Consider the following 26,850-nt stretch of genomic DNA (forward strand, 5'->3'; position numbering starts at 1 on the left):
AAGGCATTAAGCCAATGTTTATGACACCAATTTGATAAACAAAAGGTCAATACAATGAAAGATCGATAAAAATATAGCCAAAAACCTACATATGGCCAGCAGAGATTGAAAGAAATTAGACTAACACAAATACATGTAGATCAATATAACTTGAACGACCTATCACTCATGAAAAAAGTTAGCTAAAAAGGATTAACCATATTATGCCAAAAAGTAGGCATAGCATAACAAAAAAATAAATACGACTGACAGTTTGCATACACAGGAGACTGAGTCGTTCATTATTGCTAATTGACCTTTATACACTACTTGCTTGACAAAGGAAGTTTTTACTTCAATGTTCCTCAATGCAGAGAAAGAGACCTCATCAATTGAATCAAAAAATATCGATCTTGTACGTTTTATAGACCAATTAAAAATAACCTGACTACATTTTACAATACCGATCTGTTAAAACGATGGGATCAAATGTTTGTCAAGGTCAACTCTCGTGACATCGCATGACTAATTGTAGGAATTAAGGATGAACTTTAGCGACCAGCAGGTTGTCAAATACAAAAGCAATGCACCAGATATGTCAATCATGTGAAAACTATTATTAACAACTCGTGATTTCATTGTCATAAGTTTTACCAGCACTAATCAGAAACAAGAAATATTTTTAAACTTACGAGCACCACTAAATGCGTGAAAATGCACAAAGCAAATGGTTTGCCAACGTAACTACTTCTTTATACTTCAGATTACAAATATTAGTACAAACAACATGCTATAGATACATGTATCACTAAATGTTCCAGCAGAAGGCTAAATTTTTTTAATTTCAAATCTTTGATACAAGAGAAGAATGAGATAATTATCAGGGAGAGGGAGTTTCGGATTTCCAATGTGTAAGAAGGTATGAGATGGAGCACAGGCGTGGCATTAGATTACTAATCACTTACCCTCACAAATAGAAAAAAAATTACTGTGGTTTTTGCTGTGATTTGGTTACTTACAATTGGGGTATGCAATAACTGGGTCAAGTAGGGGTAGGAGCATTAGTGTCGACGTACCATTAAAAGCTGTGGCCCGAGATAGATATAATTAGTTAATACAGTGGAGTCTGAATAATTTGGACTGAGATAATGTGAATTTCGATTTAATTCGAATATTTCTTTAGGTCCCTGTCCCTCTACATCACTTACCATTGTAAATAATTTGACTAATTCGAATTAACGGTGGGTAATCAAACTACAGGGTAGTAAAAGTGTAAAAAATAAACAGAGCTTAATACATTAGTATTAGTCGTAATCAAAGATTCAAGAGCAACTGCTGTGACATATATTTCTTGGTGATTGTTAGAGGTGGTGGAGTGCGTTAATTGAATAGGTCAAGCTCCAGATTAGCAGCTAACGCACAACCTTAATAGAGCAAGTTGTGCTACTGGTAAAGCCGTCTTCATTCTGTGAACTTCAAAAAAATTGAAAATGGACTCATTGAAAATAGATTGTGCGCTATGACTATGCATCAAACTTTACTAAGTTCTAATTAATACACTAAAGTAATGGTTAGTCTTGGATACAGAAGTGAATAATCAAAGTCTAATCAACAATCGCAGTTCAAAGCTTTTTCTACTTCTGCAAACATGTCTTCAGAATTGAAACGGAATTATACGAAAACGAAACGAAAACTTACCAGAACATGGTAGATATTATTAATGAAATTCAATGAGGAGCAAAACCAAGTGAAATAGCAAAGAAAGAGAAAATGTCTAATGCTACTGTATCAACATGGAATAAGAATAAAGATAAGATCCTTTCTGCTAGCCAAGTCTCGACTGCTAATTAAAAACAAAAACGGATGAAGAAACCAATGAATGAATATGTTAGCAAAGCATTACTAACTTGGTTCAAGAAATTGATGAGCAACAATGTGGCTATGGGCCAATTCTACTCGAAAAGTCTAATAATTTTTACAAGAGCTAAACAGTATGTTATTAACCTAATGTAAAATATAAGATATAGTACTGTTCTTTATTATTCAAACTCTGGTTAATTCAAACTATTTGACCTGGTCCCTTCGAGTTTGAATTGTGCAGACTCCACTGTAATTGTAGAGCGGATATCCGCTTCGCTTAAATATATGTGTTGCCCACTCAATGGACAATAAGAGATATTTTACTACGCGTACCTCTCTGACGACGTTTAAGAATTGCGTCAGTAATCCCCAAAGGCTTGGCTAGTTTTGTTATTGTTGATTGGTTATCGTCCTGCATTTTTCCTCAATTGAAAGATTTTTGCCCAGGACATATTATTAGTGATAACTAGGCGAGTCTGAAGAACACATATCGGTGAATAAGATACTCAGCACTTATGATATGACAAAATCTTGTCTCTAATGTGCAATATGAAATAAAGTATGTAGAGTTATTGAGCTGTTTTCAACCATGCTCTTCCTATTTTCCTAATTATATCTCGGTCTATACATTTTCAGACATTCAAACTGCATGGAGTATACAGCGTAGAGGATGCCACGGAGGATCTGGGCGTCAAAAGATTCCTACGCTACTGGACGGCACGAAACGTAGTAGAAGTAATTTCCTTTTCACGATACTCATGCAAGCTGTTCATATACCTGGCAACAGGTAGAATGTTTAGAAAACATCTACAGCTAATCTGCATTAAAACGAACCTGAAACGACAGCAGAGCGACACAACCATGACTAGTCTGGCAACAAAAAACTACTTGGAGAGGAAAATTTCTGAGCAAACAAACTTAATAAACAACAGTCAACTTCCTCGAAGTGTGTCTATGTGTGATAAAAGTTTGCCTTCCCAATCGAGCAGTATTGCTGCTTATGAGGAGGAATCAGACAAGAACACAAATGCTAAAACGGTTTGGGAGGTGAAGCAAGTGACAGAAGCAGCAGGGTTATCTTCTGAACCGCATGAGACTGATGCAATTTTGAATAACAATTACAAGTTTACTGCTAGTCCATAGAGAAATATCCATAAAGATACTATTTGTTATTTTTGATAAGATATTACTTGCAATATATATATATATATATATATATATATATGTTTATATAACCATTTTGTCATGTAATGAAGTGCAATAATGTCTTGAAATAACTGAAAACTGCATCTTTGTTTTGCTTTACTTTGTGCATTGTATCAATATTTTTAGGTAACTTAAAAAAATTCCTCATCTGTACTGAGGTTTCTGATTAAGATAAGACATACTGCTTTTGTTTGGTGACGCTTCAATACTCAGCATGGCAGCAGCAATACACACGTATAGTAAGACTTCACGTAATCCATGTTAGGATATGAGAAAAATGAGTCAATAACACATCAACTACATATTGATGTGTTACGCCTAGTATACTGCGCATACACAAGGTGTGTAACCTCCCTCTACGGACACAGTTACTCATCTATTGGATTTATTTGCTCAGCAATTAGGAAGTAATATAAAAGCAATGTTCCTATTAGTTTAATTAGTATGTCAGTGCTATATTAATTTTGTACAGCATTCCTCTTGACCAACGAGGAATATCTCATGAGCTTGCATTGCACTTTCACAGCGCCTAGATCACGTGTAAAACAGATATGAGCATGTTGCGAAAACTAAGAGTTTATTAGGTAGAAGATAAGCAATGGCAAGACTACTATTGCTGGCGCCCGCGTATTAGTTCGCTAGCACAATGTTACTTTTTATATCGATTAAAGTTGTACTCGAGTTGGAGCAACCAGAGATATAATATAGTTTAACTGATAAAAAATTTGAAAAGCATACTAATAGCTAATAAAAACACAGATATTGATATTATTATTATTGTTGATAATTTATTGCAGAAGTAGAAGCGATGGGTGGAACTAAAAATATATTGCATTGCTCAATAGCTATGTTTTATTGAATTGCCATTATTTCAACAGCCTTGCCACTTGAAAATTAAAAATAATTACACTTGAATTACTGCTTACAGCACCTAAACAAAGTTTTTTAACATATGATCTACACCTTCCACAAATATTAAAAATTAAAAGTAACAAAGTTGCCAAATATAATATTATTTTAAATGAGTTTGTTGTTCATATAAATGAAGTTGAAATAATTTATACTGTGTATTGTTATAACATCTAAATAAACACGATCCTTCTCCAGAATCACCAAGAGCACCCTACCTTTCGCCTGTCCGAAGTCAAGCGACAAGGAAACCTCTTATTGATATTTTGTTATTAATTTAGTTTTTAAATAACTCTTCTATTATGTATTTAGTATGTTGTTTTATATAATTATTTACAGTATTCATTAAAGATGTATCGCTGAATTTTTCTACTCATGAAAAAATTAAACAACTTATAGTGCAGTTTTGGGAATTATTTTATCCAACATCCATCAGTTTTTACATATGAAGCCAGACACGAAACAAATTTAATTTATATGTAGAGGTGTAAATACACATGTTCCCTCTCAATATCTTGCAATTGATGATACTTGATGGCAGCCATAACTAAATAGGGTATAATGATTCAACTTCGGTTCTTTTCAAATTTTTAGTAAGTAATTTAAAATTCGATTCTTAAAAAACAGTAACACTGACCTCGATACAGCTAGGGTTAGAAACCAGTAATATCATCTTAAAAAAGATGTGGACACAGAAAATTTATACCTTTGTAAACTTGATATTTGAATGTGTCAAAATCAATTTAGACTTGCCTCCTCTTGTTCTATTGCTGACAGCTCCACATTTTAATTGCTGCTCAGGCAATACTCAATAAAAGCATGCAAGCAAAAACTTAAAAAATGAGTTGTCTTATTATTCCTAGCGCAACTAATTACAAGAGTTTTGCAATGGATAGTTGCTACAATATTAAAAATTTTAAAAATATAACAAAATGAAATTTTGAGTAATAACTTTGGTTGACTTTCAAAATAATTATTCAACAGCAATTACTTGTGACCACGGCATATGATAGATTTACATGTACATGCATAAACCAACGACAAGCCAATATAGCAGTAGCCAAATGTATTTACACACATAAGATTAGGCAATCGTAAGCCAAGTTATACCAAGGCACACAACTAAATGTCTGGCTCGGTTATATGCTGTGTCGATAGCACAAGGTTTACAGTTAGTCGAGTGGACAGGCAGCTTTATAGCTCTAACAATGATAATTGGCAAGTTTACTTTGCCTAAATTATACCTAAGGCGCAAGCATTAAACTATTTTAACTCAAGAGGTCTGCCCTCCACTACTTTCAACAAACTTTTTTGACTGTCGCTGTCACCTCTTTTTTAACATATACAGCGTCCAATCAGCTTGTATGAGGTTCACATATTTCTGTAGGGTCCAAGCCAGTTGGAGCCGATTCAGGATTGTCTATTTCTAATTTTTAAAACATTAATTTTTGTTTTGCAATAAAACATTTTTTGGCAAATCTAAAAAATAAAACATCCCAACGGTGTTTAGCGCCATATTTTTAACTATTATAATGTGCTCTGTAGCAGTTGACATAACCGAAAAATAATAACTGGTGAAAAGCATGCAATGAAGTGTCAGTTATAACAACTATAATGCTAATTGTTATCATCATAATTCTATTTGGGCCTGTTTCACAATGGACATCTTGTAACTCCACCCACATGCCATCTGGATAGACATTGTCAAGCCGGACAATCAAGGTTAACAAAGACCAACATTTCCGTTTGCGTCGAGTTTTTAAGCTAGTATTCATATGCGTATTACATCAGTTCTCTGCCAGTCTTGCACAGCAATCAATAAAGACCAGGTTTCAGTTTGCAAAAGTTACCGTTTGTGTACTACGTAACACCTATCCTGAACTAGCTAAAAAGAAAGCTGTTAGGCTAAATTGGTTGAGTTAATATTACATGTACATAACTACATATTTACATAACTACTAGTTCTGTATATTGCAAACACAATTCATCTATTATACCAATTGTGATTATACGGTAAAAATGTTTCTTTTGAATGCACTCTTGTAATCATTGCTGCTTCTAGGGCTCCTACTAACCTTTTTATTAACATGTTCCTATATGTATACTTCATTGGTAGGGTGCAAAATCAACACAATTAACAATTTCTCTTACTATATAAAAGGGGGTAAAGATATGACTGGATCCAGAACAGACTAAATAAGAAATTACGTCAGAATGTCTATGTACTTTAGACAAGCAGAGGTGTGTGAGTTTAAGACCTCGTCGACATTTCAGCATACCATGAAATTTCAGCATATACTGTTCATAGAGCCACACCATGCTCAATAGTACTACGCACTGAGGAATCACTGCTGAGACGTAGTGCACAACCTAGCATTTTTGTATTCACTCTAAATGTTTTTTAGCTCGTGCTGATTTTAGTAACGACAGTTGTTACTACAAGCACACGCATAATATATATATATATATATATATATATATATCTACTTATACATATATATCTACTTATACATATATATATCAATGATAAACACAGCACAATTTATCAATGCTATATTTCACTTTTTATCTTGGTATTTCATTGGTAATCAAGATACACAGTAGATTTAGTAAGAGCAAATTACAGATAAGATTTCAAAACGCATGCAATGCCATTTCCGGAGATTTACTTTTTATAGAAAAACTTTTATACTAATTTGAACAAAACGATTAGATTTGCCTGCCTATATATTCAACAAAAATTCATGTAAGCTACAACAGGGCTAATTTAATGCACTCATTAAGAAGCTCAAGCCTTGAGCATACGGAAAATACACTTGTTTAAAAATTAGCCTGCTGTGGTTATTAAATTGAAGTTCTGAAAAGGGCTTCAATTTTTCAAAATAAATGGAGGCGATATCGACTAGTACTATCATCCTTAGCACAGTTACTATTGTAGACTAGTACTGGTGTCCTTGGCACAGATGTTTATAAAGAAAACTATTGACATATTTACCCTCTAGTTTACTGTGTAAACTAGAGGGTAAACATGTGTTGTTACCCATTACTAAGCAGTTGTGAGAATGCGTCTAGTTTACTGTGTAAACTGTGTAAACTGTGTAAACTGTGTAAACTGTGTAAACTGTGTAAACTGTGTAAACTGTGTAAACTAGATGCAGTCTCACAACTGCTCAGTAATGGGTAGAAGCACCCCTTAGAGAAAGGAGGTCGGCAATAAACTAACCTTGTGCGCGGATGCTTTAATTTCGTGAGAGCTGTAGTAGCCATCCTTTCCTGCCATCCAGACTTGACCATCAGAATAGCCAACAGCAAACCTCTTCTCTTCACTGTACCAATTGAGACAGCACACAGAAACTACAAAATGCATTGCCTATCTAATGTTGGAGAAAATAATCTAAAGTAGAGAGAAAAAAATGGGTGAGTTGTTTTAACATGCATGAACAACCAGTGAATAATAAATATATTCCCACGACCAAACACGAGCAGAGCGATTGTTTGAGAGATTTATGATAAATGTATGTGCACACAACTCATGAAAATTATTCATCAACACCATCGCAAACCCTTGTACCGAAATCTCATCAACAAATTTAACCATTTTTCAATGGAGTCGTTTAAGTATAATAACGATACAAAACACATATAAACCTATTTAAATATGTTACCAAGTCTTTGAAAATTGTCGACAATATCCTAAAACTTACCTATCTGATCGGATTATACACAAATAGATTAATTTGGCCGAAATTCGCAAAAAAAAATTTATCCAAGAAGTATCCAATAACTCTGAACTTTATTTCAACAACATGTGCTCTAGCATAAGAAATTTCAAGATATGTAATACACTATTTCTATATTAGCTGTCCACAAGGATACTATGTGTATAACTAGGAATTCTCCTGTCATACAGCCCACGACCTGATAATGGAATAAGTGATAATGGAAAAAAGAAAGGGTAGTGCTGGTTATTGAAAAAGTAGTTGTCATCAGGAATTGACAGAGTATAGTGTAAATGAGAGTTGTTCGAGATAATATAAAATAAATTTGAGGGAGCACGACTCCAAAAAGGAAATTCTAGTAATCTAGGAATTTGACAGAGGAACTTGTTGGCACGTATGACATAGTTGTATTTGAGCATTGTATGCAATGAAATGTTTCTCATTACATCCAGTACACGTGAGCTGTGATATATTGTTGTCAAGTCTGCCTAGAAAGTTGTTACGCAGTTCTTGAAAATCAGGACAATCTAAAGATTGAAAATGAGGAATGTGATCAAGGGGGGGGGGCAGCATTGGGAGGAGCAATATTGTTTTTTGCAATATGTTCATGGTCAATGATGTCCATAAAATCATGATCATCATCTGGAAACAAAGGGGCTGCCAAGTTCATGTCATTTACATCGCCTACAACATCTACTAAAGAATTCTCTGAATCAGATGAGTTGTTGTTATTAATTTGAGTAGCGTGTTGTTGAACATTAGCATTTGATGTTGATGGTTGTTGTGAGGACCTTCTATTTATCCTCCTATTGAGCTGTAATAATTGAGAGACACGTGGATGGTCACTGCGTCGGCCACGACGTGGTGTTCTGGGAAGTTGTATGTCCATGGTAGTTGTCAAGTTGTTTTGAAATTAAATTCAAAAAGTCAATTATGCAAAACAAAAGGTAAAAAATTCTCACCTATTCTACTATCTCAAACCTATGTTTTACAACAATAAAATGAATAATAATTAAAGCTGTAGGCCTAACCTACTGTAATGTATGTAATTTAACAACAGCAATAAGGAAATAAGTTTATTATATCTCTTAAATGCAATATTAGAAGTAAAATGGCAAGTTGCTGTGTAATATACACAGTTTGAAAGTTGGTTGTGTTGAATGCAGAATGGTTTTGTTAACGATCTAGCAGAAAGCAAATAAGAGCGTTCACAGGTCTGGAAGTTTTCTGCAAACTGGAGCAAAATAAAAAAATGTTTTCGTCATAAAGGGGTGTTGTAGTTCGACCCTAGCTTGTACATAAGACGTAAAGAATTTTGGCTAACGTTTAAATAGTTTAATGAAATCTTCGGTAATTGGGAAAAAACATAGGCTGATAGACTGTGTACCACAATTTCATGCCTGTAAATCGGTCTACGTCTCAAACGGTCTACGTTTATTACAGAAACCTTCGGACAAATAAATTCAAATAATTATTCTTATAATTTTATAAAATCGAATAATTATTATTATAATTAAATATTTTGGCAAGATATTAAAAATGGAAAAATATTAGAAACCTTCGGCAATTAGACAATGCTATAGACTGGAGAAATGAGCACGTTTTTCTCATGAAATGCGCCCTTCTTAATAGTTCTACTATCTGACGCACGGCTTTATTGGCGTATCATTGGCCGGTCTAAATTTTGATTAAAAAAGCTTGTTAAATTTTTTTTGCGATTTTCGGCTAAATTAATCTGTCTATTTGTGTATAATCCGATCAGATGGGTAAGTTTTAGGATATTGTCGACAATTTTCAAAGACTTGGTAACATATTTAAATAGGTTTATATGTGTTTTGTATCGTTATTATACTTAAACGACTCCATTGAAAAATGGTTAAATTTGTTGATGAGATTTCGGCACAAGGGTTTGCGACGGTGTTGATGAATAATTTTCATGAGTTGTGTGCACATGCATTTATCATAAATCTCTCAAACAATCGCTCCGCTCGTGTTTGGTCGTGGGACCATTTCTATGCTAGCAGCTCACAATGAACATATTTTCCATCTACTGCAACCTGTAACATAGTAACCTAGTTGAATTATAAACAGTCTCCTACTAAATGTTGACAAGAAGGATATTGCCTTCAACTGAATGTTTCAGCAAAATTAATAAACCTCAATTACACTAGTAGACCCATCACAGATTTACATTGCTACCTGGGAATTGCTACATTGCTACCTGGGAATTGCTACGGGATGCTTAGAGGGGGTTAAAAGATGAAAGTAATAGAAAAAATAAACAGAAAATGTTTGAGCTTAGGTTTGAGATGAACACAAACATTAATGAAACAGAAACAGCAGGGAACGAGTAGCTCACCATTTTGTCTAGAAACGATACCAATTTCTTGTATATTAATTGTCGTACTATCCAATATCTCCATACAGCAAACAGAACCATCGACATGACCAACCAATATGGACTCCATACTCAACCCAAGATGGCCATCCATAAATCCCTTGTCCATAGGAAAACACATAGCAGATACAACGCTGGGACGAATCTTAACATGTGTTCGGTTGCCTGTAAAGAATGTGACACAAAGGCATCCAAATGTCAGATATAATTATGATATAAGATTCCTATGCAGCTAGTGCGCAAGCAACGTCATTATAGCAACTGTTGTAGCAACTGCAACTTAACACATCACTAGTAGAGCAATCGATATTTAATTGATAGCAGTATATTTTTCAAATATAATGCCATCAATTGGAGAATTTTTTTAACTTACCGGTATGAGCAATATGTAATTGTTTGCAGTAATGAGGAGAAATATTTATACTAGAAATCTATAGACAATTGTCAGGAAAGGTAGACAAAAGAGGGTAGTTGCTTACCTGCAAGAATCCAGATATTGATGATGTTATCCACAGAGGCAGTGAGAAGCTTGCCATTACCACTCCAATTAAGGTTGTTGATCTGAGAGCCATCAATTTCCTCTTGTTTTCTATCTTCCCCTTTGTCAAAGATGCATGTCTGCTGCAGTTGCTGATGACTGCTCTTGTACTGGGGGCACCAGATCCTCACTGTACCGTCGCAAGAGCTGCACATCAGCAAAAAAACTGGATCATTCAAAGCTTGATAAGATATACACTCTATCTATATAATAATACATGTATACATCTATAGATACATATATATGTACATATATACATGTACATATATGTATTTCCCAGAGTATGTCATTCCGGCTATAGCTATAGCGCTGATTAATTTACCGATGCGGCCACGCGTTACGATGCCCCTGTTAAGAAATATTTTTGTAGAGTTCGATTACTATATCTGGGGTCAAGGCCAATTCTTCTTGCGCGGAAAAATATATCATCTCTGTATCATCGTATTCAAAGTTTTGATGGATAGCTTCTGGTGGAACAGTAACTTTTTTTATGAATGAATGAATTTTTATGACCTTTTTTGCAATAATTGTTATTATTAATTCAACATATTCAGGATTTTTATTTTGTTTTTTCAGTTCGTATTAATTGCATCATTACCGAATCATCTTTTATTGTAATCGTAGCAAAACTGACTTAATTTAGCTATTACTTGCTAATGATTTCACATTTACATCTAAACCTTTTAATAGTCGTTTTATTTTTTTTAAATTTCTTTGACCTGCACAAAACATTTCCGTCATGATATGAAGTTTAAAAGTTGTTTGGCAAAGTTTAAAAACCTTTACAGTTGTTTTTACTTTCTATCTTAATTTATTTCAATTACACAAAACACGTTTCTCATGGCATGTAGTTTGAAGGTTAGAATGGCAAATGTTGTTTATGCAAAATACCAATCAATTTTCTGACCAAAGACTTTTTAATACCCGTGCAATGCCGAATAGCACAGCAGGTCTATATATATATATATAAATCTCAAAAATTGTCATCATTCAGTGTCTGTCCAGCTATAGCGATCAAAATCTAGCAATGAAAATTCCGGAGCGCAGAAGATTAGATCTGGGAACCTTCCATTCAGATGATGACAAGCTAACCTATTAAGCTACACGGGATGCAATGGATTCATTGGACGATATGAGTCAATATCTGGGATAAAATATGCATAGCTACACTTGCTACACTCACTACAGCTTGCTCTCCAGTTCTTATTAGTCGTAAGTTTAGCAATACGGATACTAGCTTACTCAATTTAGCCAATTGCAATTACATTACCTGCCACTGTTTATAAACTGTTTTTCATACCCAAACAACGCCGAGCATTTGGCTAATCTATAATACATGTATATATAAATATTATATATATAAAGGTGAGTGTCTGTCGTTGTTCACCTGTCCAATTACAGCGATAGAGTTTTAGCAAGGGAAAATCCAGTCCTCTGAGAATTTTATCTCGTGCGACATTCAAATCACAGGTCACCAAACAAGCGCATTACCATTAGTTACAATTAGGAGGCTAAGTTACCATTAAGAGGCTAAGGCATGCTTATTCTTTTCAACTCTTTATCTATCACTATTGCAGATTACAAACTAAATACCGGCATGTGCTTTTTATTATTAATTAATATCTTTTGCATTTGTTTTTCTTTTGGAATTGTTTTAAAAGTCATCTTAAAGTCCATTACCTATTCTTTAAATTGTTATTTTCAAATGTGCCGTTTAAATTTCAAATGTGCCGTTACACTCCCATTTTCAATTTCTTCCAAGGGTGATAGCTAAATCTACAAAGTACAAAGACGAAGTACCCTCGTGCGCTTCACCGCTATACGTTTGTTGTACCAGTATTGAGAGGTATCAATATCATTCAGTAAAACTCTGAATACAGCACGCTTCTGCTGCAACAGTAACCTTTTTAATACACACACTTCTATATAGTCATTGTTATTATCAACTCAACATATTCATGAATCTTATTTTGTTTTCTCAGTTCGTATTAATTTATCAGTATCCAATCATTTTTGATTGCAATCATTGTAGCAAAACAGACTATCTAGCCCAACTATGGCCAAATGGCGGATCGAGCTCCGGATGTGGATCTCTGTAGTTTTTTTGTGGATCTTTCAAGTTGGCTGTCAAAAATATTTTTGAAGTATTTTTTTAAAAATTGGGTTTAAAAAGATTTTTGGAAACTTTTTTTTGGATTTTTGTAAATTCATTGTTTTCAGCAATGAATTTTGTGAAAAACAATCATAGAACAAGTTTCACAGATACTCCTCTTTATATACTTTAAGAGTCACTGTAAGTAGCAGGAAACCACATTTTGATAGTATTGTGAAGTCAAAGCTCACTCATCATTTGTCTCACTGATATCAGACCTATTTATCACAGCACATTTTTTCACTGATTTTTAGTCCAATTATGTATATAAACAAAGTTTTTTTAAAATCGTATTTGACCCTTTGTCTTAAGATGTACACAATTAATTGCATGTTTATATGTGGTAAAAAGAAAACAGCGCATTTTCAGCTCGTTGTGGATCTTTAATTTGGCAGATTTGACTGTAGCGGATCATGACCAAAATCATTTGGCCATCCCTGATCTAGCCATTGCTTGCTAATTATTTCACATTCAAACACCTTTAAAGTTGTTTTATTTTTTCTCTCAGTTTATTCGATCTACATAAAACACTTTTTTCATAATATGAAGCTTAAAAGTTAGAATGGTAAATGTTGTACATGTTAAATAAAAATAAATTATTTTTACAGACTCTTTTATTAACTGGGCAGTTCAGGACATTCATCTTGTTAAGAATAAGAAAGAGATGGCATGTACACGGTTGAGGGATGAATGTGAAGCTATAGGGGATGAGTGTGTTTTATAGATTTTGTACTGGTACACTACAAAAATCATGAGAGGACCTAAAGATTATCAAAATATTTTTCAATTGAACAGTCATACCTCTCATGTTGAATGTTTTTTGATTTTGACCAAATAGGAATTCAAAAGAAAATTCTAGATTTTTATGCCTCAGACTTCAACCAAAAAATTGTCTTTCAACCGAACCGAAAGAAGCTGAGCGAACTCAAATACCCGTCTCGATGCCTCTTCCATTACTGTTCAACTTCCATTGTGAGCGAACATGTTTGTGGTGATTTATGCAAAACGGACTGCTTTTTAAGCTTTGAATAGTGTATTAGCCTCTAATCATGGCTTCAAAAAGCAAGTGTATGTCGTAAACCCAATGAAGAAAAGAAGAAAATAGTATGCAAAACTACTGAATTTAGGAAAAAGTTGCCAGTAATATATATGAACCAGGTGTGTATATGTGTGAATTAGCAAAGGAGTTTGGCGTGCAAAAATTAATGATAAGCACCATCTTGAAAAGAAAAGACGAGCTTAAAGCAAAAGACGTGGATAAAGGATCTAGTGTATTCAGTAAACGAAAGCCACAGGCATTAGAAAAAGTAGAGAAATTTTTGCTTATTTTCATAAACTAACAACTGTTAACAGAGAGATAGTATTAGCAAAGAAGCAAATGGTGACATAGCAAGGCAATTGCATAGAGGTTTGACAAAAAAGACCCCAGCACCGTTCCTGATGTTTTAGATTTTAAAGCTAGTACAGCATGAATTGAAATTTTTAGAAAAAGTGAGATAAACTCCGTGGTTTGTTATGGAGAGGCAAGAAGTTTGGACGAGAAAGATGTTGAAAAGTTTAGAGCTGAGTTTGAAAATTTCATCAGGACTGAGGAATAATGTAAAATTGCAATATGAACAAAACGGAGCTTCTTTGAAAACATGCCACAAAAGACTATAAAGGACCTACATATATACATCACATACACGAGGAGGAGTCAATGCCAAGCCATGAACCTATGAAGGAAAGGCTAACTCTTTCTCTATGTGGTAATGCTAGCAACAATTGCAAGATGGGGCCGTTTTTGTTTATCATTCCAAGAATCACAGAGTATTCAAAGCTAACAATACCATCAAGGGTAGGGGTCTGTTATGTGGAGGGCTAAAGCCTGGATCCCATATACGCTGCAAGCACCGGCGGCAGGATTGTAGGGCTATCGGCGGTAAAATGGGAACCTACATGCCGAGTACCGCCGGTCAAGGCAAGAGTTAAGAGCTGTTCAACCTTCGCAAGCAGCCGGAGACAAAACCTTCCCAAAATGCACTGTACAGGTGAAGGTCAGCACTTTCGAAATGGGATGGCGAACGGCAATTTTTATGTGACCACTAGCAATGCAGCTTCATGTGAACATAAGCCACAGGGGTCTCGCAGCTGATATGAGAACCACCTTTACTACAGAGATTTGGCTGACTAGACAATTTTGAAGCGAGTGGGTGCATGGAGTGTTTGTGGCGACTGCGAAAGATTATTTGGAAGATAACATTGCTGCCTACCCTCATGGTTTGGAGGATGAGTTGACAGAAGAATTTGATTTCATCAAAATCAAGTTTCTTGTTCCAAATACCACACCACTGCTTCAACCCATGAACCAACAAGTCTTCGACAATTTTAAGAAACTGTATACAAAATTCCTCTTTCAACAATGCTTCGATGTGACTAGAGACACTTAACTAAGTCGACGAGATTTTTTGAAAAATAATTTCCTAATCTACTAGTCCATCACACTTATTGACAAAGCCTGGAACCATGTGCCATATAGGATGATGGAGGAAATTGTGGCCCAATTGTGTTACTGAACATTAATTTGAAGAATTCAAGATTGTTGCTGGTACTACCACAGCTCCTGACGCCGAGGAAAGATCCTAAGAGCATAGGCAAATTATTGATGAAATCATCAGAATGGAACAAAAGCGTGGTTTGGAGATAGGCAGTATTGAGGTTGAAGAGCTTGCCAATGAACATCGTGTTAAGTTCACCACAGAAGAACTTCGACACATTCAAGAGCAGAAGAAGATGTTGACAAAGGAAATGTCTTCGGATGAGAATGAGAGATGAAAGGATGCCTCAACTGCTAGTATCAAAAATATTTGTGCAAAATGGAATGTTGAAAACTTTGTGGACCTGTATCATCCCGATAAAGCCACGAACAGCAGAGCTTTGTATAAATTTAATGAGATTGTTGTTGTTCACCTTCATAAAGTTTTTAGATGAAGGCAGAAACAAGTTGCTTTTTAAGTTCCTTACAAAACGGGTTTTTACACTGAAGAAAATTGCTAGAGAGATAACACCTATAGTCGAGTTAGTCGAACTCGTTATCAAAGAGAATTCTCCTCAGAAGAATTAACCTTTCCCTTAATTTTCAACAAATTAACCTTCCTCATGGTTACTACTATACTACAATTGTAATTGGTAAGAGTAAAAATGTATTTGAGTATTTTTAAAAGCAATCTTTGATAAAATTGAAGATTGTATATTTCATCAAAATTTTTGAATTTTTCCCAACAATTTTGTTACGCCGTAGCGTAGCACAGAACTTTAATTTTTTTTTGTTACAATTGGTAGAAAAAAGAAATGCTTTTGCTATGATTTTTTTATTCCACAAGACCTTTGCTAGAATACATACACTCCATTAGAATTTTCCAGATTGCAACCTTAGCGAAGGCTAGGCTTTGCTACTTTAATGTTTTGGTTAGAATTGACAAAATAAAACATGAAATGTTTTTTATGATCTTAAGTAGGAAATCTTTTCGTGAAAATAAAACAATCTATTTTTACATTTATGGTATACAGTACAAAAGCCCTGAGTAACGAAATGTAAGATACTTGTTTTCTAAACTTCGATAAGATAAAAATCATTTACATTAATTATAATGGGAAAAATTGTTTTGGATCATGGATAAATAACTTTTTGAACAAACTGCTGGAAAGGATTAAGGTTGAAAACTGAGAGTTGGCTGTATTTGTAACAGGCATTTTCTAGGTGAAAGTGTCGCTAACCAATAACCAATAAATTCAGTAAAAACTAGGAAGGAATAGCAGGCTAGTAAAAACAATAGCAATAACATAGAACATACGCTGAAGCAAGCTGATTCTTGTTAGCATTCCAGGCACATTCTGTAACCTTGTTCTGGTGCCCTTCAAGTTGTATAGATGAACACTGCGGCAAGTCTCCTTGGAGATCGGCAAGCATGGGAGGTCCTCTTCGCTCATTCTCACCGGCTCCTGGGCTGCCTACTAAACATCAACCAGCATGTCATCCACTGAACTTAGCCTGTCCGCATCGTATGGGCAAAGCAAGCTCAATACCAAAAAAGGAAAACTAATTAGTCTTAAGGCCTTTCAAAAAGATAAGAACAAAACTGCGGAAAAGCTACCTTACACATTTGCGTGATCAACTGCAGGCAAATAGATTCGTCTTATGCTCTATATACTTTACGCAAAAAAAGTGATTAATTAGTAATGAACTAGCGGTAAGCTTGGTGATTTCAACGATTTCTTTGATTTTTAAACAGATAGTAAACAGATGGGTGTTTTAAAAGCTGGTTCTCAGGAACCAGATGGAGTTTGAAACCAAATATAGGAGCGACCTAACAGAAAGCACGAAGTATCGGCGTGTGCAGTTAATATAAAATTGGCAAACAAATGTGGAAATACAGTGTTCTGCTCAGACCAACAGACAAATATGCACAATGAACATATGGAATTTATTAATATAGAATACTAGCTAAATCAGCTAGAATAAATCAGCTTATGAACAGTGACAGGTAATGTAGTTGCCTGCCACTTGCCATTAGCCTGGCACATTGCCAGTGGCTAATTTGAGTAAGCTAGTATCCCTATTGGTAAATTTACTAAATAAGAGTGAGCATAAAATGACGTTGCGCCGTAACGGCGAGCGGTATGGGTATTTTCACCCACATAGCGACATATATTGCCCAATGAACAGATCAATCTCTCATAGTTCAATGGTTTAGCATAACATCTGGGGAACATCTGGTTCCGAGATTAAATCTTCTGCGATACAGATTCTTCTTCCCAAGTTTTACTAGCTATAGCTGGACACACAGAATCACACGCGAACTTTGAGAAATATATATGTATAGATTGAAAAAAGCATACTGCTGCCAAATTGGAGTAGAATGTCCTATGTGCGATTGCTACAAACTAGTTAATAACATGACAACAGCATTTACCGTAAAACCTCTAATTGAGGGCTATGGCGCTCTAATTTTCCACCTCTCCTCTATGGTGGCGGTCAATTGGAGGTGGCGTCAAATAGAGGTGGCGTTCAATTAGAGGTTTTACGGTGTATGTAAACGATGTGTTGAATGTGTCGGAATCGCAATAATGCCAATATGCTATTTGTTCCTCCCACAATGCTTGAAACAGACGTAAATTGCCTAATCCGTTCCAATATTTGTCCAAACTCACTCCCTTGGCCATACATAAATAAAACCAGACTTTACTTTTCCATTTATTAGCTGTATCGTAACTATAATATTACTGGTTGGCATCAACAGCGTCTCCTTTTTCTGATCAATTTCACTGGTTTTATAGACTCTGCAGTAATTTTACAATAAGTTGATGGGAACGGAACGCACATATTCAGCGTCTATTTATAACGATTTGTTTATTTTTTTAAACAGCAAAGTCTATTATGCAAAGTAAAATTAATAACAAACATTTTCTACGCCTACAATAAAGCAGTACAAAAATATTTTTTTACTATAAAGAATCCACCGGTCTATCGTTTTTCCATCTAGATCTTTAGAGATCAAGGTTAGGATTAAAGATAACTTTTGGCAATACTCCTCACTCGCGACATTCAAATTGGTAGACCGACACAGTAACGCCTGTACAAATCGATCGCCTTCATGTATTTATTAACAATTGCACAGCTACCTATTTTCTGCTTTGTTGACACATATGACGATCTATCGTGACGAACTAAAATGTCCTGGAAACTGTGCATATAACAGATACAATGTTGTCCAATGCATTGCGTGAAAAGTGGTACGTAATATTTCCCTGCAAAACTGTTTGCAAAATTGGAGTTGCAATTCTTTTGAGCAGAAGGTCAGAGAACAGACAACTTCCCTTAATCTGCTAACAACAATGTACTTCATTACGAAAACAGCATCATTCAGGCTTTCTTGCCCAATTAGGTTGACAAATGTTTTAATGAGGACGGCTAAAATAATAGTGAAACCGAAGCCAGAAGCTGATAAGTGATAAAAGTTGAAATTCAGTAAAATAGTTAAAAATACATACTAAAACATAGCTTTAAGAGTGTGTGTTTAGTAAGCTAAACTTAGTTAAGGTGAATTCAAAGTTTATGTTATACTACGTCTGTCTTGAAGGTAAGAACTCCCAAAGGTGCACACTGCACATAGCATATTGCAATGTTACATTTTAATACAGATCATAATCAATAAATACACTAAAGTTACTGTAGGTAACTATAGTTACTAATTTTAATATACTATTTTGTTACTAATTTTTAATATGTACAGTACTTGTACAAAATTTAGATGATTTTTATCAGAGGATGCTTGCATCAAATAATTACTATGGTTTCTATAACCCTCCATACGACTTTTTCACCATACCATGCCAACCCTGGAACGGAGTAAAATCATATCCCAAGGGTGCACTGTATGTACGTCATATTTTCTCTCACAAAATATGTTATCATTCAAATCAATTTTGAAAAGTTGTCCCAATTTGACTCTTTACATGGTATGGAATTTTTAACGCAGTACGAAACAAAAACTTTTCAAGCATAACTTTTTTACGTTATCTAGAATTTGCGTCATAGAGGATATAAGCTATAGGCGCTACTATATTGCCAAAGCTATAGTATCATAAAAAACACCAGAAAACCCAATACCTAACTTTTTAATTCAAAGACTGCATTCGTATTATTATTGGTTTGTATCGCCAATTGTTCTTTTTTTCTTGCCTGCAAATGTAACATAATACTCGTCTGACATATGTACACTGCATGGCTTTTTTGCCCAATTTTCTAGACAAGCACCAAACAAACTATAAACAAAATTAAAAATAACACTAAACTACAATCAATACCGTAATAGATCGACAACACTCTCAGCAGACGAGAAAACGAGCCCGTCTATGGTAAGTCGATATATATAATACACTATTTCTATGATTTGATAGAAATAGTTTATTAATTCGATTTTGATTTGATGTTCAAGGAAATGATTTTGTGCTAAAGACATAGGTCTTGTAACAGTCAGCGAGGCTCCGAAACCGTTTCACTATGCGAGTATGGAACATACTACTGTATGTACATGTATAGGAAACAGCTATCGATATAGCGATTAGATATCGTGTCATTTATAATGCCGCAAACGTTGACCAATATGGTAAATGAGTTACATGAAAAAAATATTTAATGCAATTACTGTTGTGGCTATTAAGCTATAAGGGATTGTGACAATTATGAGATAATAGTCTATGGCTATAGTAATCATTTTGCTAGTAACAATTCTGTTTACATCTGAAGCAAGATAGCCATATAGCGTCTATTGTATTTTTACCATATACTAAGCTAATATTTATAAAACTACTTTTAGTTCCATATAAATACCCACAACATTTTCAGTTTAAGTTGTGTGTTTCCGTCAGTGAATAAACTACATTACAATCTACACTACTTCAGGCTTCAATTCTTTACAAGAATACAACAATTACTATGCCCTAGTATGCTCTGACTTATTCAACAATTTATTTCCTGTTAGTAGAAACCTTGTATCTAAGTAGTAAATACAGCAAAATTAGAGAATAATTGATTTCACTGCTATTCATACATTACAAATGCGTGAATAAAAAAACAAGATGCTAAACAGTAAGAAGCCGCATAATTCTTATTTGCAATGTAGACTGTTGCTATTGTAATAAAGCAACACTTACTGCGTTTGTTGTGAACTCGAAAGAGTTGATAATACGAAACCAATTTCATCAGTTGTACAAACATCGAAGAATTAATTACTCCATGGTTTAAATAAACACAATGAACCGGCCATTCGACATTAATTCATTCTGGTGTTGGGATCATATAGCGAAAAAGTTGTATGGCGGGGCATAAGAAACCATAGCAATTATCTAATGTAAACCACCTGATAAAAACATCAAAATTTTATATACGTACTGTACATATTAAAAGCTAGTAATAAAATAGTAATAAATAACGTTAGTAACTATAGTTACTTATTTAGCGGTTATGATCTGCAACAAAATGTAATATTACTAATGCACAGAACTATATGGAGTCCTTACCTTGGAGACAAATTTAGTGGCTAACAGCAGTGTTAGAGAGACATGACAGCAACGAGTTCGGTACACTAGACTTAAGTGTCGCTATGCAACATAGCACTAACTTTGAATTTATCTTAAATGAATTTAGCTTACTAAACACACACACTTGAAGCTAAGCTTGAATATTTTACTAAAGTTGATTTTAATTTTGTCATCGTCTTAATTTCTTATTACCTGTCCGTTTTCGGCTTAGCGCTTTTTTCTTTCACTATAACTGTTAGCCGACCTTATTAAAACCTTTTTCAAACTAATTTGACAAGAAAGACCAAGCGTTGCTGTTCAAATTTGAGTTTAAAAGATAATTTTGTTGATGCCATACAGTGGCAAACATTCAATATGAGGTGCCATCAAAACTTTATATTCCAATTTATGAAGTGAAAAAACCGTAAGACAGAGACGACTGTAACCCGGGCTCCGCTGTAGGTTATCACCTAGTAGTAATGAACTAGAATTAGAATAGCTGTAAGAATGTCAGCAGTTACAATCAGCCACCTATAAGGCTTTGTTACTCTACTGTACCACATTATATAGCGAGTCATAGATCTTTAGCTCTGGCTAATTTTACTATTACTCCTTAACTAATAAGTAATAAAATCACTGTCTATGCTAAACTGTAATCAATAATTGAATCTCTCAAACCGAACATACTGAGTTTGGAGAAGGCACGAACTAGCTGAATAGCAGCCCACTCTCTGTCTGGAGCATTTAGTCTTGCAGAAATTACGCATGCTGATAGTCCATTTGCTAGTTGCAGAGCACTGAGAGGGTCTCCAGCCATCCCTGTGACTGACTGTTCATCAGGACCTGATGCTAAAATATAAAAATTGATTATTCTTTTAAAAACGTAAAGGTTGGAATGATTCCTACCATAATAAAATAAAAAATTAAAAAGGCTGTAGGAGTGTTCTGGTAGCAGAACACCTGAAGAGTAATGTTGGGTACTAGAATAAGTTTTGTAATTAACAGCGAGTCTCATGAGAATTGATAAATCTAAAATATACTGGACTTAGTTGTACATGTAAATAAATCAAGGTGTAGCTATGTCTAATGATCAACAGCACTTATGTTACTGTTTTTATGACATGCAATTTGATTAATACGATTCTTATCAGATGAAATTACTTTAAAGCGTTTCAATGCTGCCACTATTTCTTTACATCTGACTAGTTAGGAGGTTGTTTTGCGATAGGAGAGATTACTGGAAAGCAGCGTTAGCTAAGATGCACCACTTAACCAAATCAGATCTGCGTTAAAATATTAAGTAATTCGACAAACAGTTGTTTAACTAAAAGAAAAAATACCATACAACTTTTTGTAACTTTATTTGGTAATGACAAATAAATGCTCAAACAAAAACAATCGAAGGAAGTGAAGAGAAGACTTCTAATGAATGTATTGACCTTTGTCACCATTGGCTCTTTTCAAAACCCATACCTGGCTCCTAGAGTTATTATCGCTTTGGCTGGTGTAACTTGCTCAAAAACCTATGACTTACATGAAGTAATGTCCGGCAAACTGTCAACAGAGTGTACCAAAAGGCTGACAAGAGACTTGGTGACCGCAAAGTTGGGAGAAGGCGGTTGACTGAAAAGTTTGTGACTCGAGCCGCCTACAGATTTTCTCCTAAGATGTAAGTCAAACCCAGCCAGCATCAGCTCCTAAAGCAAATACTTTTCATAAAGCCACTTGTATGGAAACGCAGTACAAAAAATAAAAAACAGGAGTTAATTTTCATGATTCACAATATTTAACGCTTTGCAAAATATTCTTTACAAGTTTTGATACGTTTTCATATGTTAAAACTGTCAAATGTGTACATTGTAACAAATAGTTTTACAAGGAACACACAATGTGCTTCTTTCAATTCTTTCCACAGCCATAAATCCTAACAATAAATTGTCTATTGTATTAAAAAAATGAATTGTATAAAATTGAAATAGCGTTGAAACATCATTTTAGAAAAATATGAAAAGGCCAAATTATTAATAATAAGATCCTAAATTATATGCCACAAAACTCAATTAATAAAGCAATAGTGATCAAACAATAAAAACAGGTTTTATAGTTACTGCACATTACTGCAACGGTATAAAAATCAAAGTGGAATCTCGGTGATGCATAGGCCTGGTGGTAGACATGGGGTTAGAAATACACAACATTCATAACAACATAACTAACTTTAACTTGGCTAACTTGGCTAACTTGAGCTTAACAAAAGCTCAAGTTAACTTATGCATCTTTTACGTTTCACCAGCCACTCCGCTTTAATTTTGGAAACTACGACGTTTTAAAAACCTTCAAAAGTTGCATGTTTAAAATTAATTTAGGCATAGAGTTGAATACTTGCATTAATTTCATACATATTTTAAACAATTTGTACGTTGGCATGCGTCCTTGTATATAGGATCCTGACAGTACCGGATATAAAGAAGAGCATACTTGTTAGGTTAGAGTGCATGTGTACCGTAGTTACATTTAAATAATTCTATGAGTAAATGAAACAATTTGAAAAAATATTGAGTTCCAAAACTGGTTTTTGCTAAAATACCAAACGCAAATACTTGCCGAATGTCAACTGCCCAAAATCTCTAAAAGGTAGATGCATGCTTAACATATTGAAATGTTCCTAAAACTATAACGATATTAAAAATACATCCGTTGAAAACTGTCAACAAAATGTAGGATTTCATGACAAGCTCTACAAGTATATCAGGGATACAATCACCCAACCTTTGAGCAGACATCAAGAAGGAGCTTGGAAGAGTCAGCATTATTTTGGGCAAGTGTGGCTATTGCAGTAGCCAGATAAGAAAGAGTTCTTTTATCACTGAGTTCATTGGAAGAACTGTTGTTCGAGGAATTGCCAAACATGCTGTCAGACATACTGCCAGAAGCGCAGAGACACATGAGATTCACCACCAACTTGATGTCACAAAGTTGAATCTCCTCAAGACTGGCGGCTAGAGCTGATTTCTCTCTGCTGAATATGGACAGATATAAGATAAAATCTACTTTCTCAGCATGGTATATGTATAAAAGACTTAATTATTGCTACCAGCAGTTTACTAAAACCCATGTTCATCTGTAGAACTACAAAAAGTAACATATAGTAAAAGAAGAACTATAACTTACCAAACAGTGTGTAGTAAATGCTAACACCACAAAAGTGATATAAAACGGTCAATCGCGACATAGTGCATATGTAAATATTATCGGTCCTGCACGATAGATCATGGGAATTCTGTGACACAGATGAGAAACCTTGCAACCTAAATATTATAAGCTTCAAAACCTGAATAACCTCTTATCACCGCAATAAGCTCTTAACCGCAGCCAATTATCTAGATACTTATTAACCTAGGAATCTAGAGAGTGAGTATGATGGGTCATACTCACTATGTACACTATGTGGTGCAGAGTCACCACATAGTGTACATAGTGAGTATGATGGGTCATACTCACTATGTACACTATGTGGTGACTCTGCACCACATAGTGTACATAGTGAGTATGATGGGTCATACTCACTATGTACACTATGTGGTGACTCTGCGCCACATAGTGTACATAGTGAGTATGACCCATCATACTCACTATGTACACTATGGGGTGACTCTGCACCACATAGTGTACATAGTGAGTATGACCCGTCATACTCACTATGTACACTATGTGGCGCAGAGTCACCACATAGTGTACATAGTGAGTATGACGGGTCATACTCACTATGTACACTATGTGGTGCAGAGTCACCCCATAGTGTACATAGTGAGTATGATGGGTCATACTCACTATGTACACTATGTGGTGCAGAGTCACCACATAGTGTACATAGTGAGTATGACGGGTCATACTCACTATGTACACTATGTGGTGCAGAGTCACCCCATAGTGTACATAGTGAGTATGACGGGTCATACTCACTATGTACACTATGTGGTGCAGAGTCACCCCATAGTGTACATAATGAGTATGACGGGTCATACTCACTATGTACACTATGTGGTGACTCTGCACCACATAAACTTTTTACAGGGAATCAAGGAAAGACCTAATTTGATAGCTAAAATAAAAAAGCACATGGTATAGTAACACTCATGAGCAATATTGAACTTGAGAACACATGTGGAATCACATGGTATAGTAACATTCATGAGCAATATTGAACTTGAGAATACATGTGGAATCACATGGTATAGTGACATTCATGAGCAATATTGAACTTGAGAACACATGTGGAATCACATGGTATAGTAACATTCATGAGCAATATTGAACTTGAGAACACATGTGGAATCACATGGTATAGTGACATTCATGAGCAATATTGAACTTGAGAATACATGTGGAATCACATGGTATAGTGACATTCATGAGCAATATTGAACTTGAGAATACATGTGGAATCACATGGTATAGTGACATTCATGAGCAATATTGAACTTGAGAACACATGTGGAATCACATGGTATAGTAACATTCATGAGCAATATTGAACTTGAGAACACATGTAGAATCACATGGTATAGTGACATTCATGAGCAATATTGAACTTGAGAACACAAGTGCAAGATATGCTGCTAACTATTCTGAGTGCAGTCAAAAAGCATGGGAGCAGAAAACAGCAAAATATGGTGGACACCCCATCTTCAATGTGATTAATCAGTTCCTAGAATGTTTAAATTTAAAGAAGTTACATTATACGAAGCGTAAAATACATTTAAATAAAATAATCCATTAAGAAATCTTCCCAAACTCATCCCTTTAGCCCTTCAAAATAAAGAAAACTAAACTTAACTTCTTAATCTAATGACTGTACAGTTACTGTGGTATGATTGATTTGTATTGATAACTTTTCTCTTTTTTTCTCATTACTTACACTTGGTTTAGGGTTCAGGGTTACAGTAATTTTACATAAACTTAAATTAATTTTTTTACTTGTTTCCTCCGCGGCAAGGTCTGCGCTCCAGAGAAATAAAGAAAAAATAATTGTATATGTCACGAATTGAGTAAAAAATATAATAGACGCCCCTATAAGTCGTTTTGTTTGGCAAGAGCAGCAAAATAGAAAACGTTAGTTTTAAGACTCTTTGTGGGACTTTGTTTTATGGGACTCTCGTTATTCAAATCAAAGCGAAAAACTTGACTGACTTTACGCTGTATGAAATTTCTTAACAATGCAAAAACTTTACATAAATACTTTGCATTCAGTGGGATTTACGTACAAGAAAGTTTACATAATAGAAGTGTCTAATGTATTCATAATAACTCGGTAGTTGCTACCTATAGCCAGAAGACAAATGATAATGTCATAAATAAAATTGTTAGCAGAAGCGTGTGAAGTAGCAGTATTGTGCATTCCTGTCCACAATGCTTTAAGGTCTCAAGCTATTCTCAAATATTATGTGATTATGTGATAATGATTAAAAAAAAACAGACAATCCACTGAAGAGCATCAACCTTACCTCATACAAAGTTTGGAAAGAATCTTCATAATGGTTGATCGAGCTAGGAGAACTTCCGTAGCCTGAGTAACCCGTCTTACTCCCAAACCTCTATCCAGACTATGCAGCAAGTCCATTGCTTGCAAGCCTAATAGCTTAGCATCATTTGGTTGGCGGTTGGAAGAGTACTGGCTTAGACCTGACTCTATGAAAATATAAAAGGATCTGAAACTAAATAATATATTTTATTACGTTTAATGCAATGCATCTCTTTTAAATAATGCCCATATTTATCATCAATAAATAAAAAGCTATTCCTTGACAAGTACAAGTACGCCTGAGCATGCATGGGGATATTTTAAGAGGATTTTGATGCTTCTAGGTCAGCTATATGTAGAAGTGTAACTACTAATTTTGACAACTGATTTTTGTGAATCAATCTGAACTGCATAGCTTGTTCAGTTTGTGGACAAGGCGGTTGATTGAGTGAAAACCCGACTAAACTGCTTTAGTTATTAATCAAACTGCACTCAACTAGTTCTTTA

General features: G+C 34.8%; 1 protein-coding gene across 1 annotated transcript in view; it reads right to left on the reverse strand.

The window, feature by feature from the left end:
- LOC137390790 (probable E3 ubiquitin-protein ligase HERC1) overlaps positions 1-26,850 on the reverse strand; it is a 171,055-nt gene that overhangs the window by 61,134 nt on the left and 83,071 nt on the right. Inside the window, exons 59-66 of the mRNA XM_068077107.1 lie at positions 26,327-26,510; positions 23,592-23,841; positions 22,357-22,519; positions 21,510-21,671; positions 16,595-16,754; positions 10,551-10,756; positions 10,033-10,236; positions 7,178-7,308 (exon numbers count right to left, since the gene is read on the reverse strand). Of these exons, the coding sequence (XP_067933208.1) occupies positions 7,178-7,308; positions 10,033-10,236; positions 10,551-10,756; positions 16,595-16,754; positions 21,510-21,671; positions 22,357-22,519; positions 23,592-23,841; positions 26,327-26,510 (1,460 nt within the window). The remainder of the gene's footprint in view (positions 1-7,177; positions 7,309-10,032; positions 10,237-10,550; positions 10,757-16,594; positions 16,755-21,509; positions 21,672-22,356; positions 22,520-23,591; positions 23,842-26,326; positions 26,511-26,850) is intronic.

The sequence above is a fragment of the Watersipora subatra genome, chromosome 3, assembly GCF_963576615.1.
Source record: "Watersipora subatra chromosome 3, tzWatSuba1.1, whole genome shotgun sequence".
NCBI classification, from domain to species: domain Eukaryota; kingdom Metazoa; phylum Bryozoa; class Gymnolaemata; order Cheilostomatida; family Watersiporidae; genus Watersipora; species Watersipora subatra.